The sequence below is a fragment of the Lichenostomus cassidix genome, chromosome 15 (assembly GCF_008360975.1).
Source record: "Lichenostomus cassidix isolate B80296 chromosome 15, HeHo_3.0, whole genome shotgun sequence".
Taxonomy (NCBI): domain Eukaryota; kingdom Metazoa; phylum Chordata; class Aves; order Passeriformes; family Meliphagidae; genus Lichenostomus; species Lichenostomus cassidix.
Genome location: NC_139496.1, coordinates 9,453,781 through 9,468,326, shown reverse-complemented (window position 1 = coordinate 9,468,326; position 14,546 = coordinate 9,453,781). Strand labels below are relative to the sequence as shown.

At 42.6% G+C, this 14,546-nt stretch overlaps 1 protein-coding gene across 9 annotated transcripts in view; it reads left to right on the top strand.

Moving 5' to 3' along the window:
* Positions 1-14,546, top strand: part of SFI1 (SFI1 centrin binding protein) — a 28,548-nt gene that overhangs the window by 9,253 nt on the left and 4,749 nt on the right. For 8 of the 9 annotated variants that reach the window (XR_014855350.1, XM_085076023.1, XM_085076027.1 and 5 more), the window contains 21 exons: positions 631-787; positions 1,580-1,741; positions 2,163-2,233; positions 2,968-3,060; positions 3,439-3,536; positions 3,815-3,896; positions 4,876-5,054; positions 5,288-5,363; positions 6,116-6,211; positions 6,640-6,716; positions 7,340-7,442; positions 7,929-8,025; positions 8,656-8,816; positions 9,234-9,308; positions 9,595-9,669; positions 10,037-10,213; positions 11,042-11,175; positions 12,088-12,183; positions 12,366-12,630; positions 12,975-13,122; positions 13,879-14,002. Coding sequence is in view for 8 of the 9 variants with exons in the window: in XM_085076023.1 (XP_084932149.1) it covers positions 631-787; positions 1,580-1,741; positions 2,163-2,233; positions 2,968-3,060; positions 3,439-3,536; positions 3,815-3,896; positions 4,876-5,054; positions 5,288-5,363; positions 6,116-6,211; positions 6,640-6,716; positions 7,340-7,442; positions 7,929-8,025; positions 8,656-8,816; positions 9,234-9,308; positions 9,595-9,669; positions 10,037-10,213; positions 11,042-11,175; positions 12,088-12,183; positions 12,366-12,630; positions 12,975-13,122; positions 13,879-14,002 (2,546 nt within the window). In the remaining variant the exon portion in view is untranslated. The remainder of the gene's footprint in view (positions 1-630; positions 788-1,579; positions 1,742-2,162; positions 2,234-2,967; positions 3,061-3,438; positions 3,537-3,814; positions 3,897-4,875; positions 5,055-5,287; positions 5,364-6,115; positions 6,212-6,639; positions 6,717-7,339; positions 7,443-7,928; positions 8,026-8,655; positions 8,817-9,233; positions 9,309-9,594; positions 9,670-10,036; positions 10,214-11,041; positions 11,176-12,087; positions 12,184-12,365; positions 12,631-12,974; positions 13,123-13,878; positions 14,003-14,546) is intronic. The other variant, XM_085076024.1, reaches the window with a different exon arrangement.

The window sequence follows — 14,546 nt, the reverse complement described above, 5'->3', positions numbered from 1 at the left end:
GTGCATCAAGTCCAACTTCATGCTTCTTGCAGGACTACGTAAAACTAAATCAGATGACTAAGAGTGTTGTCCAGGTGGTTCATCTTAGCTGAAGTGAAAATAGCATGGGTTTCTTTCTTTCTGTCTTTCTTTCTGTCAGTGAAACTGTTTACTTTTGTCCGTTTCATTAAAAAGAAGGGAAGGTGTTTAATTTTACCTGCACTGTAAAATGTAGCACTGCCTGTTTTGGCACAGTATTCTACTAAGAAAAGAAACTTGTGACTTGGGAAATCTTTTAGTATCTCATGATGTGATTCCTTTTTATATAAAGATACTCTGAAAGAAAGCCTGTTGTCAAAAGAAGTATTATTTTGATCTTTTAAAAGTGTGAAAGTATTAAAAATGTAAAGAAGTTTGATTTTGACCTTCTTTATCTTCAGCCTTTCCTATGCTGACATTCCTTTGGCGTTTTTAGGTTTTGTTGGATTTGTTTCCCCTCTTCAGGGGTGGAACCTAATTGCTTATGGCTTTCAGAACTTAAACAGAATTTCCTATTGCCTGGGTATTCTTCCTCTCCTTCTCTTTGTTCTATTTCCCTAATCTTGTGTGGTTTTTCCCCTTACTGCCCTTGCTTCTCAATTATTCCTTCAGGCTTGGTTACAGTGGCGAGAGCTGTATTTATACAACCAGGATGAGAAGCAGAAGGAGACCAGAGCAGTAACTCATCATCAGCACTGGGAATTGAGGAGATACATGAGAGCATGGCTGGGATTCTTGAACCTCCACAGAGTAAAGAAACGCCAGAATGGTGAGTGAAAGTGGTGAGTTAGGACAGAACAGGGTTAGCCCCTTTGCTTAGGGCATGGTGATGTTTTTTTCTGTTCTAGGAGACACTGTGATGTCTCTGCCACCAGATGATGAGATGCAACTTGGGTTGTACACTGTGACACACCTGGTTAGCTCTGCTCATATGCTGAACTGTCAGGAAGATCACCTGCCTTCCATGTGATTTTTAAAAATGTGCTTTACAGTTGCCTTGATGAAAACTTGCAAATTGTCTATTATATTTTGACTGAGATATCTATGAGAAGGATGTATTCAAGACTTTGATCAGTCAGGCTGTGGATTTTCTTGATAATCAATCAAAAGACAACTCCTATAGGATGGTAAAGATTATTACACCAGTTCTTTTTCTTCCCTTGAAATCACTGGAATGAGTTCATATGTTTGTAAGAATTGCCTTTTGACTGGTGGCAGTGGAAAAGAATCTAGCTTGGATATCTAGGAACTAGTAGTAGGAATATGCTGAAATGGAAGCAAGCTTGAGTATGCTGAACAAGTAATACAGTGTCTTAACTGCCCTTAAGTAGTTAAGACTTCTACCTTAAGTCAGTACAGTAGGTTACTACTTTAAAACTGCCTTTGTGATCAATAGGAAGAATATGATCTGTAGCTCAGTGTTATTGTGAATTCTTGTCACAATTTTTCAGCATTAGAGCTCATGCCACTTCTGAACCGGTGGCTTAGATGCCATGATCTCCTCTGATACAAATAAGCCTAGGACAGAGCAAGCCATGAGTGATTTGTGTTTGTCTTCTAGAACTGGCCCAAGAGTTTCATCGAAGCAGGACACTCCAGAGGTGCTTCTCTGATTGGCGGCTGTCATGGGAGTGCAGGAGAAGAATGCATGCTCACCAAAGGGACCTGGAAAAACAAGCAGCAAGGATTGCCCTGTGGAGAGTCTTTGTACAGTGGAAGCATTGTATCCAATCTGTGTTTAGTCCTTAGCACAGACATGTTAGAAGCATTCCCACAGGGAAGGATCCAATTAATAAGCAGGAATGTTGTGCAGTAGCATGAGTGACAGCAAACATGTTGTCATTAGATAGGTCTGTGTAATGCCATACTAATAATTGATTAAACTGTTGTAATTACAGTATATGAGCTAGGAGCCTGCAGAAGATAATTTATGGTTGTTACTTAAGTGTGAATCATAAACCTATTGTGATAAGCCAGCAAAATCTAAAAGTTTGACTGTAGTCAAAACTTCTGCAGATAACAGTGCTGGAAATTCAAACATTGAAGCAAATTTAAATGGAGATGTAGTGCCCCTCTGTGGGAGAAGGTTGTATGTATATTGGGATGGATGTTTCTGTGTAAAAGATACTTTAACTCCGTGACAGATGTTGTGCTGTGTATGGAAGAGGCTCAGCAGTGTGAGCTGGCTGAAAAGCACTACAAATATCACCTCTTGGTAAGAGCACTGTTATGTGGCAGGTGGAAGGAGCTGTGGAGTATCCTTGTAATACTGACAGTGGTGTGTGGGTGTTAAGTGGGAGATGCACCAGGTTTCTAAATTTCAACTATTCTGGAGTCCACCAGTTGAATCCAAATGGGGAAACTGTTCTGCTCTCCGGAACCTTTACTCGTCCATTTGGGAAACTGGCAAGGTAGCAAGTTAATCTTGAGGGTGTTGGGCTACTTGCTCCCTGACTATTCCACCATGAGATTGCATTTTCCCCTTGATTTTTTTTCACTTGTGCTGTTTTACTACAAGAATAATTTTTTCTTCTTAGTAACATCTGCATGCAATAATGTGTGCACGCTGCTTTTTACATGATACCAAAGATAACTTACTGCATATGCATGTAGTTGAGTGTTTTGGGGCTTTTGGATTTTTTTTTTTAAGATAAGATAAATCCCTGTAGGCAGTCTGAAAGGTGGGCAGAAGCAAGCCCCCAGTTTTTTTTTGACTGAATTATTTTCAAGGTTGGATCAGTACTGATCATTAAAAGTATACCAATAAACCAATTTGCATCATGAAATGAAAACATTAGTGATCATAAGAGCTCTTTTGAAGTAGGATGCTCTTGTAATGCTATTTACCATGTTCTGCCCTCAATCAAGGGATTCCAGGATTATAGCCCAGTTGTAAACTACCTGATTTGGATTACAAATGAGAGTTGTGTTTATTTCTTGTTGTAACAGAAACTTGGCTTTAAGGGCCTTCGGCAGAATGTCCTGGACTCTCGTCTTCAGCGAATGAGAGCAAATCTATCATCCCGTCAGCATCAAGTCACAGTGAGTTTGACTTTAATTCTTGTATTAGTTTGTCTTGAGCTGTCCTGTTGACTTCCACTGTCGCCTACAGAGTACTTTTTTACTACAGCAATGGCTTGGTTCTTAAATACTAATAAGCCAGAGAAAATCTCCTGTATGAGTCAATTACCACTTTTGGATATGTTATCTTATTTTTTTGTTTCCCTCTGTTTTTGGTGGATTTCTTCTCTTACCAGAAAAACTTGTAGGAGGTTATAAAAGTTTGGTATATGAAGCAGTGCAAGAGGCAACCATTGCAGTATGCAGTTTCAGTAGGACTTTAACAATTTCTTCCTTTGCATTCTTCAACTCACTTTATGTCTATGGGGGGGTTTTGTGTCTTTTCTTGTTTTATTTCAGGTGCTGCAGAAGTTCTGGAACCTTTGGAAGTCCCGTTTGGAAGAGAAGGAGGAAGAACAGCAGCAGGCCTTAACATCAGTGGCTTGTGCCCGTTACAGGTACTAATGAAAACTTGTACAAATGTGGGATTTGTGCGCCTTTGGTTCTCTTCTAAAGTATGGTAATACCTTTGGGGGCATGATCATCCTGATGCCAATTGCTCTGACATTTTCTGTGAGTAATGAACAATTACATCTCATGCTTCTCTGTGGAATGTAAGAGGGAGATTGGTTAAGCGTAGCTCTGAGGCTCATTTAGTCATTTAACATTCATAAAATCAGTGTGTTTTCTGAAGGAATTCTCTCCTGTGCTGACAATCTCCCTCTTTGCTTTCCAGGAGGGTGTTGATGAGACAGGTATTTGACACGTGGCTCCGGAAGGCCTGCAAGCTGCAAGAATATCGAATGCGAGAGAAGAGGGTAAATGCAACTCTTGTACCTGGCCTGCCTTAGGAAATAGAAGGGATGATTTTGTAGTCACTGTCTGTGAACATGAGCTAGTATGAGATGGACTTGGGTGTTGTAAATTCCCTTTTCCCTGGTAAGAGATCAAGTCAGGGGAAACAGATTGCAGCCAATATTTACTGATCACCTTTTTTAAGTTGAGAAGTTTGTTAATAATGGAATCAAGCTGTTATTATTGGAGAATAGACATCACATAGTTCATCCACTTATTCCCTCGCCCTGTAAATATGTGTGTGCTCTCTCTCTCACACTGTTTCATAGTTACTTCGTTGAAACAATTGAAGTAGTAAAGGGCCAACCCCAGCCCATTTAAGAAGCGCAGGGTTGTACTGGCAAATTAGCTGCTTCTAGGTGGGTGTCCATAAAGTTCCTTACAGCACCCTTCATTTTCTAAGGGGTGTGTGCATGTGTGGATATACATATATACACACACAAATATATGTATGTATATATATAGAGACACACATATATATATACACACATATATGTGTGTATCGTCCTGGAGTCTTTACATGTAGCAGCCACTGTGGCCTTTTATGTGGTCTCTTACAGAGTAGTGCATGTGCATGTGGGTATCCTTGTGCAGTTATGGCTCACCCTTGGTGCTGTGGGATTATCAGTTCTTGTAAATTCAACAGGGGTGGTTTCTGGAACTTGGAGCTTCTTAGGAGTCCTTCACGTGCTATTTATCAGCTTGTGTTTCTCCTCACTTTGTCCTGCTGTTTTCTGGTAACAGCTCCTCCATCCACACACACACAGGTGCCTGCAAAGCACATTACATAACCTCACAGCAAAGGGGCTTTGGTGTGTCCATTGCTGTTCAGCCTGAGAAAAACACTGGACAGTTCTGTGCATGTCATCTTTAAGGAGTTGGTTTTTGTTGTTTGTAGCTGGCCTGTGTCATAAATTCATTGCCACCTTCTGTCCATTTTAGGCTGTCCTTCATTTTGAAAGGCAGCTCTTGCACCATTTCTGGTGCTCCTGGCGTAGAAGAACAGTTGCATGTTTGGAAGAGCAGGAGGGCTTGGTTCGTGCAGGAGATCACTACAGCAATCAGCTGCTGCTAAAGGCCTTCTCTCTGTGGAAGCAAAAGACTGTGGCGAGAGAAACAGAGTAAGAATTTTTTTTCAAACAGAGAATGATTTGGATTGGCCCTGTGGTAACCTACTTTGGACAAACAGCATTTAATTCACAATGGTGCTCACTCTTTTTGTGTGCTTTGGAGTCTACTAGGTTGTCTTTCAGTGAATAATTTACTAAAAATAACAAATGTGGACTCAAGTCTGGGCTAAAAGGGTTCAGTAACATCGATTGCATTGTAGTAGAAATAATTATTTTTCTTATAGGAGGCTCAAGGAGACACAAGCCTTAGGATTTCACTGTTCGAAGTGTCTGCAGCAGACTTGGAACAAGTGGAGGGAGGTGAGAGAGTAACAGATGGGGAAGAGCGTGAATTCTTTCTGTTATGTTTGAATTGCTTGTACCCATATGGCCAAAAGTTAAATTCTTTATTTGGAACACTAGTCATTCCTAAGCTCTCCTCCCTTTTCAGGTGGTTAAAACCAGTTCAGTGTAGGTGGAACAGGAACTGTGTAGGTAGGGAGAGGGAGTTATTTTTGTTCATGTATCTAGATATGGTAAGAATGGGAATGTAGTTTAGATGCACCTGGGAATGTGACCAGAATTAGTGTGATGAAATTGTCCCTACCCATTACTAGGTGTGTCCTTCTCAAAACTTGTTAGAAATTTGCAGCCAGGCCTTTGTGTATGACCTGTATTTGTGTATAGGTTGTAGCAAACGCTGTCACAGAGTACTTTTATGCTGGGCCTTTTCCTTACCATATGAGGTACCACATGTGCCTTGCAGCATGTCTTGAGAATCTATGAGAAATCTTATAGTTGGAGCTGCTATGTTGGTGCAGACCTGTTAACCTGGATTGTATCAGTCTTCCAGGGGATTTCTGCAAAGGGCAGGAAAAAAAGCACCTCAGTAATGCCTTTTGGGGAAATAGAGTGCAGTGCCAGTTTGTGTGGAAACCTGTTACAGCAAGATGAAGGATTGATGTTTCCCCAGAGACTGAGAATGGTCCTTTTCCCTCTTCTCTCTGCCATTGCCTGGTTTCCCTCCTTCATGTGTATATATCTCTTGGGTTTTTTCCACTTCTTCCTTGTAGTATGTGGGACACAAGCGTGAGAAATGGAAGAAGTTGGTGCAAGCAGATCTGCACTATCGACACGTGTTGCTGGGCAAGACCTTGGCAGCTTGGAAGGTAGGCTGGAGCAGCCTTTTCTTTGAGGTATTTGCCTGCATGTGCTTCAGTGTTTTAGTGGGAGTTGAAGAGCTGTGCCACACTGCTTCACTCCAGGCACAAACACACCATGTGTGCAAGGTGGAATGGAGGCTCTTGTATGCAGGGCTGTGTAAGCTCTTGCATTGCTTTTTGGAACAGAACCAAGGTATTCTTGTGGCTTTGGTGAATGGTCTATTATAGCTAGCATTAACTGTTGCATAATGACTGCTTGTGACAGAAAAGCAGCATTTGATTTCAGCATTTGGTTGTGGAAGTATTTTTTCCCTCGGTACTCTACTGTCACTGCTACTGTCATGAGCTGCTACTAAGAGTTTTTAGATGTTTCCTCTCCTCACAGGTGTTAACAGTTGAGGTAAATTTATCTCTCAATACAATTTTTTTTCCAGATTTACCAACAAAATGTACAGTGCGTTATGTATCAAGTAGCTGAAAAGGAGAAACAGCACACTCGACTGCTGCTGCGGTGAGCCTTTTTCTAGGCAGTGTGAGAGAAGTGACTGCACTGCAGTCAAATTAATTATTTTCTTTCATTGCCACTCATGTAACTTTTTGAATGTTTAGTGCTGGGAGTTGCCTATGCCATGCATTGCTGTTTCTTTGCATGCAGATCATTTAGTTAAAAAAAACCTCTTCCTGTTTGCTATCTGTTTTGCTTGGAAATTTTTTGTAGTCCTATGAGAGTCATCAGATACCAAACTGCATCATTCCCTGTCTGTTACGGTATTGAAGCAGCCTGAAAGATGGGGAGGCTCTCTTACATTACAGTGAGGAGAGTTATTAAAGATATTATCCCATTGCATCAATTGCAGTTACTTTAGTTTTAATTACCTTATTTGTTCTAATGCTATACAGCTTGAGTCACTTGCAGAGTCTGACTGGCTCAGCTGATGCTGCTGGATTTCAGTGTTCTGTTTTGCACTGCCTTCTCTGCAGCAGAGACCTGAAGGGCAGAAGTTGATTTGCATGACTGAGTTTATAGATGCAGCTGGTTTTGGTTCCCTTGTGAGTAGGAAGGTGCCAAATGAACAAGTGAGAATCATTCTTAATGGGTTTGTTTTTAAATTTTGTGTTTATTTTTGCCTTCAGACAGGTGGTGTGTACGTGGAGAGAAAATGCCCTTGCTCTTATACATGAATCTAGGGCAACTACTTGGGCAGATGAACACTACAGGAGAGCCATCCTGTCAAAGGTAAGGTCTCTACAGCAGGTGCCAAGGTCTCAGTACAGGTGCTGGTTCAGACAGGGTCACGTAAAGTAATTAGAAGGACCAAAAACTTAATCAAAGAGCCACTGTTAAGAAAGGTCTGAAAGTGTGAGTCTCATTTTGTTTTTACAAGTGTCTCTGAAACTTGAGTGAGCTCATGGCTTTTCCCTCTTCTTTCTCTTCATTTCTTAGAAGGAAGGGAAAACCAGTAGTATGATATACCATAGTAATATTTGTGAGGTAAGGCAGAGAGGGGATGAATGGAAAAGAAGAATGCCTTGAAAAATGCCAAGGGGACCCTCTGAAATACTTCTGTATTTAATTCATCAGAAATTCTTACTGTCTTGCTGAGTCTTGTGTGAAAAATGAGGTGGAAATAGTTTTGTTACCAGTGATGGGAGGAGTATATTGTGTCCCCTTGCATTGCAGTGCCAGTCTGTGTCCCATCTGCCATTTGCATTGTATCTTTAGGTGTTGGTGCAGTGGAGAGACGCTGCCTGGCTACGAGTGTGTCGCCGCCAGCTGAAGGTGACAGCTGTGATGGAGGCCAGAAAACATTTGGATGTAGGTGAGCTAGTATAGATGTTGAACTCTCAAAAGACCTCACTGTCTGTGTATGAGCCATGAGCAGTATCTTGTGTCATCTGTACAGCTGAAGTGACTGGATGGTGTGTTGGCTCACAAAGGATGTCCCCACAGAATGGAGAGCGAATGGGGACTTTGGCTTCTCTGTTCGTTCCTCGTACTATATAAGGAATGGTGATACTTTCTTCCTCAAAAGAATTTTCCATTACTAATTTTGAGAACCTCATACATCTGTTTTGAGGGCAGTGCAAGTAGTCTTGCCAATGACTGCTTCAATCTTTCTCTAGTAATTCATACTGAAAGGCCCTCAAACTCTGTAAGCGTTTTCATGGTACCATGGTACATTCTTACACGATGACTCTGAAGCATGGAGGGCAAAAGATTTCCTAAAGGTTTTAAAGAATGTCAGTGGCAGCAGAGAAGACTTGTAAGTCATGGCTCCCTATCTGTTACATGAAGTGTTTCAGAGTTTTTCTGTACTGAATACTGTCAGTGCTGAGTGTTGTCCAAGTTAAGTATTGCTGAAATAGACTGGAAGAGTAGCTGATCACTTGATACTCTGAGATTAATAGTCTCTTTTTGGTACACAAGTTAATTTATCTTCCCCTAACAGTGCGTTTACAGACCCTGTTTCTTCACTGGAAGGAATTAACAAGGGAGTCTCTGATGCTGAGGGCTCAGTACCACAGGGCAGCACAGCACCACCAGCAGCACCTGCTCCAGAAGTACCTGGTGAAATGGAAGAATTATCATCAGGAGTGCCTTGGGAAAATGGTGAGAAGGATCTGCAACCTCCCCAACCTGTGGGAAATTACAGGTGTGGAGGAACAGGCTGTGTTCCCTGGTGAAGGGAAAGGCAGTCTTGGCTGAGGAGGAGCATGGCAGCTTTGTGTACTGAGGAGGAAGGAACGTGGCTGTGTCCTGCCTGAAGAAACTGGTAGAAGTAACAGACTTAGCAAGACAACCTGAGCATGCCAGGGTGGCACCATGTACTGTGAATTAAATCCTTGCTGAGCCTGTAGATATCTGCAAATGGGCTTACATTGTAGGGCACTTGGGTATTGAGGGTGCCCTCAGCAGAACAAAGGGAGGGTGATAAACGCTGTTTGGTAGCTGTTCTGTTCTAATATAATTCGGCTCAGATAAATGGGGTTTGTCTGCAAGTGACTCTCTGTTTTGGTTGCCTTGCAGCTGCTGCAGAGAAGGGGAGATGACCTAATGACTCGTAGACTTTGCTCTTCTTCATTCTCTTACTGGAAAACTCGGGTAAGGAATTTTCCCCTGGGTAGATACCTAGCTCCTTGCTAATTCTGATCCCTTCTCCTTCACGCTCCATTTATACAAGGACCAAAAAACCTTTGTTTAAACGTTTTCAGGATTTTTTGGTTCAGATAGCACAAGGGAGACTTTGCTGTAGACTGGATGAACTGAGTAGGTTTTTCTGCTCTGGCTTTACCAGCACTTCCTCTTTGGTTGATGCTTTCGCTGGTGTTCCTGGTGTGGAGTATGTGAGCTCCTAACCTGGTTGCTGTGCATTTTTTCCCCTTCATAGATGTTGCAGCAACAGTGGGAAAAGCGGAAGACGGTGCAGGCGTTGTGGCACTGGTCCCTTTCAGTGCAGAGAAAGGTAAGGGGGTGTGCAGGGCAGGGGCAGGCAAGTGAGTTTGCAGATGTGCAGATCATGTGCAGATTTGACTGCAGTCAGTGGAGTGCACACTGATTGTCTGTTTCCTTTCCTCTCTGGGGTGCTGTATGTTATTTTGAGATGATGAAAAACTCCCTAAAATTTCTTAGCTAGCTAAAAAATGTGCACATTTTTCTCCATCCTGCCTCTGCTGACTTAAATCCCTGTCGCTTTGTCCTGTGGCAGTGTCCTGCTGTTGCTGTAGCTCTGCCTGCTCCTGTGCAGTGGAAGAGAGATTGTTGCTGTCTGCAGGGGGAGTCCCTGGAACCTGTCTGTATAATACTTGCAGCTCTCATTGTTCCTGTTGTAGGTATTTGATGCTTGGCTCAGGCTTGCCAAGGGACAACAGGAGGAGAGAGGTGGCATTGAAAAAGTCACAGGAGTTCACCACACAACTCCTCTGAGAGAAGGTGTAACCCGTGCCTTGAGAAACACTGCTGGCATCAGCAGAGACAGGTCCACACCCAGCACCCAGCACCAGCTGGAGGTGAAAGAATGATTGCTGAGATACATATCCAGAACTGGGCTGCTCTGGCCTCTGCTCTGAGTGGGGGGTGTGTGTTTGTGGGCATGTGCATGCATGTATCTTGGAGCTCCACATCCCAGCTGTTGTTTAGATCCTGCATACACTTCTGTCTGTGGTTGAAAGCATTCAATTCAGCTGAGACTAGAGCACTTCAGGCTCATTGGGAACCTTTCTTAATGAAACTATTTCAAAGCTGGTCAATTCGTGCCATAGACAATATTTCTGGATGAAACCTTTGCACGTGGGTCAGGTCTCTAAATTGTGTGCTAGAATGAAGCATTAGAGACTGCATCTGCTCCTGTCTTAGCTTTAGCACTGCTTATACCTTTATATGTGGGCTTGTGTCACTTCTGCCTTTGAGTATCAACCCAGCCCTCTGTGTGAAAAGGATGCATGTATTGATTGCTCTCTTCCTGCTTCTCGGCAGCATTCCCGGCTCTTTTCCAGGTTTTCAAGATACCAGTTGTTCCATTTTCTAGTGTGTGGCTTGCCTTGGTGCAGAAGTACCTGGTTAATTCTCCTCACCCAAATGCTACAGTGGACCTGTTGGTTTAGCTTAGGAAGCTGGTATGGCTGTGAGGTCATCAGAAATTTCAGTTCCTTCTGTGGTGTCCTTCTCCCTGGGTGATGTCGTGCTTGCTGTTGTCAGCCATCAGATGCTCTGCTATTCTTTGCGTTGGCAAGCAGCCTACAACCTTCACCAGTCAGTGTATTGTTGTGCCATGCTGTGGAAACAGAAGGCTCTCTCCCAGAAATTAAATAAGCCTTGTTTTTTTTCCACCTCTGAAGAAGGAAGTGACATTTAAAAGGCCTGATGTTAGTCGTGGGACAAGAGAACGTTCACCAGAGGAAGAGCGATGGTCTTCAAAATGTAGATACCCACCTCTTCACCCTGCTGATGGGGGCTCAGTTCTCAGTGGCCTGTGAGTGCAAATTTCCAGTCCCTCCTCCATTTCTCTGGCATATATGTAGCTTTGCATATATGTAATCTATCTATGTGTGTCTAATTTTTTTGTTTCCAAGTTTTCTCTTTGATGACTTAGTTCCATGCATTCTCCTTAACTCTGACTCTGGATCATGGCTGGTGGTACAGAGTTATACAAGAGCTGCTGTGTAATGCAAACATCAGCCCACACATAATGGAGGAATTTTTGACTGTACTTGCCAGTGACAGGTAGAACCAGCTCAGCTATAGACCTTCCATTTTGTGTTTCTTAAGGTACAACTGAATTTGTGGAGCGTTGGCTATTTGTTATAGGAACAGTTAGACAGAGAAACATTGGAAAGATACCTTTGGTGGGACTTCAGCCATCAGGAGAACTTATGGCTGAAGCTCTTGCTTTTTTCACTGAAATCATCTGATGAAACAATAAACATCAAGATCCTGGTGTATAGAACCTGAACTTTCTTCTTGCTACTTTCTTTTCCCTGGGGAAGCTGTTCTTTAAAAAATTCCTATTGATCATGGGGCAGTTGCAAGGAAGGATCATCCATGAAGCTCAGTGCAAGACAGGAATCGTAGAGGGAAATAAAATGGTAACATGAGAATTGCTTTAAGCAAGTACATGCTGACAAAGGACGAGTTTCTCCTCTGTTCAGTTGTGTTGCTTCCACCACTCCTTATATTGGCATCATCATTCACATGGTGAACCAGACTCTCACATTAAAAACAGCTTGAAATTCAATCTTTAAGAATCATTATAGCATGCAAAGAGAATGTTGTAGAGCAGGGATGAATGATGGAACGGGACTGTTTCTTTAGCTGCAATGCCAGCTTATGCCAATTTAAAATAATCATAAATTTAGGGCATTCTTTGTTCTGTTTTTCTTTTCAGAAATGTTATTCCACAAGCCAAGTTACCACCACAGAAGCCTAACTTACCTCTGGTATCTCTAGCAAGCGAGGAACTGCTGAGACTTCCTTTTACTAGGTAGAAAATCTAATTTTAAAAGTAAAGAAAAGAGGACAACTTACAGTGAGCATGGTAAAGCAGCTAATTGGAGAGCTGTATGCAAGGGAATGATGAAATTCTCCCCTTTTTTGCACTGACTGGAGAGGACAAGACCAACAGGTTGCAATGTGTATAGTGACCTTACCCTTCTTCTTATACAGGTCAGAGGTGCCCTTTCAGCAGACATCTGTGAATAAATGTTCTGCACAGACTGGGAACTTAATGCCGATACCTCATATGGAAGAAAGTACCTGTAAATGTCTGTCTCAGATGGGCAATACTGCTCATCCCCATTGTTCTTCTACCACCTGTGCTACTCTCCCGTCTCTCCCCCGGTGGACACAGGATATGCACCGTGCTGGGCAGGGGCCAGAGCTATGGTCTCCTGCGTCTTTCATGCCCCAAATGAAAGCTGGCTCAGAAAAGGTGAGTGTATTGCTGAAGGAATAATGAGTGTGTGCTGTACTGCTGCCAGCAGGCCCGTTGCTTATTGCTGTTTTCCTGTGGTTCTTCTGAACTGCCCACTTGGATGTTGAACTGTGTTCCATGCAGAATGGGAGGTGTTAATCTTGGTGAAATATCTCCATGCTGGAAAGCAAAGAGCCCATCTTTTAAGCTCTGCTTCTTTGTGGGATTTTATGAGAGGGGCTCAGTGCCTATGGGAGTTGTCTGAGTCGGAGTAGGACTTAGTAGGTCAGGCACACCCTACTTGTAGGGCTTACTTAAGAAAACCCTTTGAGAAAAATCCCAATATCATTCTGACCTTGTAGGAAGGAAGTCACCTAGTGAATGGTCACAAAGGAGCCCATTCCCAGGACTCTCAACAGAACTCTGTGGAGAAGAAGTTGCGACCAAATTTGCAACCACATTTGCTGTTGCCCAAAGACTTGGTGGGAAAAGGGAGTCACCAGACTGCAGGTAGGTCCTCAGATCTAAACTGTAGCAGTTGCAACAGTTGCTACTGTTGCTTATCCTCCTCTCTAATCTATGTGAGATTGCAAGTCATTTCCACAAAATGTATGGGAGACACAGCAGTCTTGTATGCCAGCATCAGGTGGTAAAGGATATCAGTGTTCCTTTCTGGGATGCTAAATGCAGTTGTATGGATTCTCCTGAGTCTGGGGGCTAAAGCCCTGCTTTAGGGATTGAAGGATGGGAACTACTTGAGGTCAGCTTCTTTTAGCAAAAATGTGCTCAGGTGCTGGGGTGTTCATATGTACAGCAGAACTTGCTTCAGGAGGGAAGAGTTCACCCAGTAAGGCTGAGATTTCCATGTCCTTATAGATGGTGTCTAAGCACCTCTCATTGTGTTTTTAATGACATCAGAGCATGAAATTTGTGTTCTGCAGGACTAGACTGTACTTAATTACTTCTAGACTAGATGTGAAAGACTAAATCCTGAACAGGCCAAAACGGTATTGGTAATACTAAACCATCCACCAGCGTATTTCTGAACTTTTGTGTGTTCAAATTGAGCCTTCAGAGCTTGTAAGGCTGTCAGGACTTCTGCCCTCTCACTGTACCTGATCCTTCAGGGTGAACATGTCACAGGGTAACAAAACATATGAAAAGGACGTGGGAGGGTTCAATTTCTCCTGCCATTAAAAATATTTCCCTTTTCTTTGATAAGAAGAAACAGTGGATGTCTGTTCTACCTTTGTATCTTCCATTCAGTTGAAGGGGAAGAAAGGGAGCACAGTTACAGAGAAGAAATGGTGTTGCAGAGAAAGGTGGAAGTTGAACTCCGACACATCCAGCAGCAGATGCAGTACTACTACAGCAGGAAGCAGGAACTCAAGTATGTTGCAGTGCCTCTTTAGCTAGCCTTTCTTCATACTGTCAGCTCAGTGTTGTACCTTTTCTGTTTATCTACCCTGAAAATAATCAGTCTGTTCTCAGTAAAACTGTGAAGGAAACAGAGAAAAGTTCCAGAGATTTTTTATATTCTCCTTTTGAGTTCACTCCAGGTGAAAGAGAGTACGTGCATAACTACTACTGTAGTCATCCAAGTGGTTTAATTATACCTTTGGCAGCTCTTGGAGAAGCATGTCAGAGGTATCACTGGGTGTGATCTGAAGAAAGTACAAATGAATTGGGCAGAGCAGTTGAAATTTAGCTTTTAGTTATTTTATCAAGAGGAATGGACTGAGCTTTTCCATCTGTCAGTTAAAAAAATTAAGTATGGCTGGTATTTGATAACTGCTCTACTAGAAAACAGAAATGCTTAAAAGAAAATGGGGCTTGGGGGGATTTAACTGTCAGGAAAGGAAGAAGTTGGACTAGAAGCAGGAGATGGAGACAATGGTTTACAGATTCCTCTGCTTTCCAGCATACTTTTTATG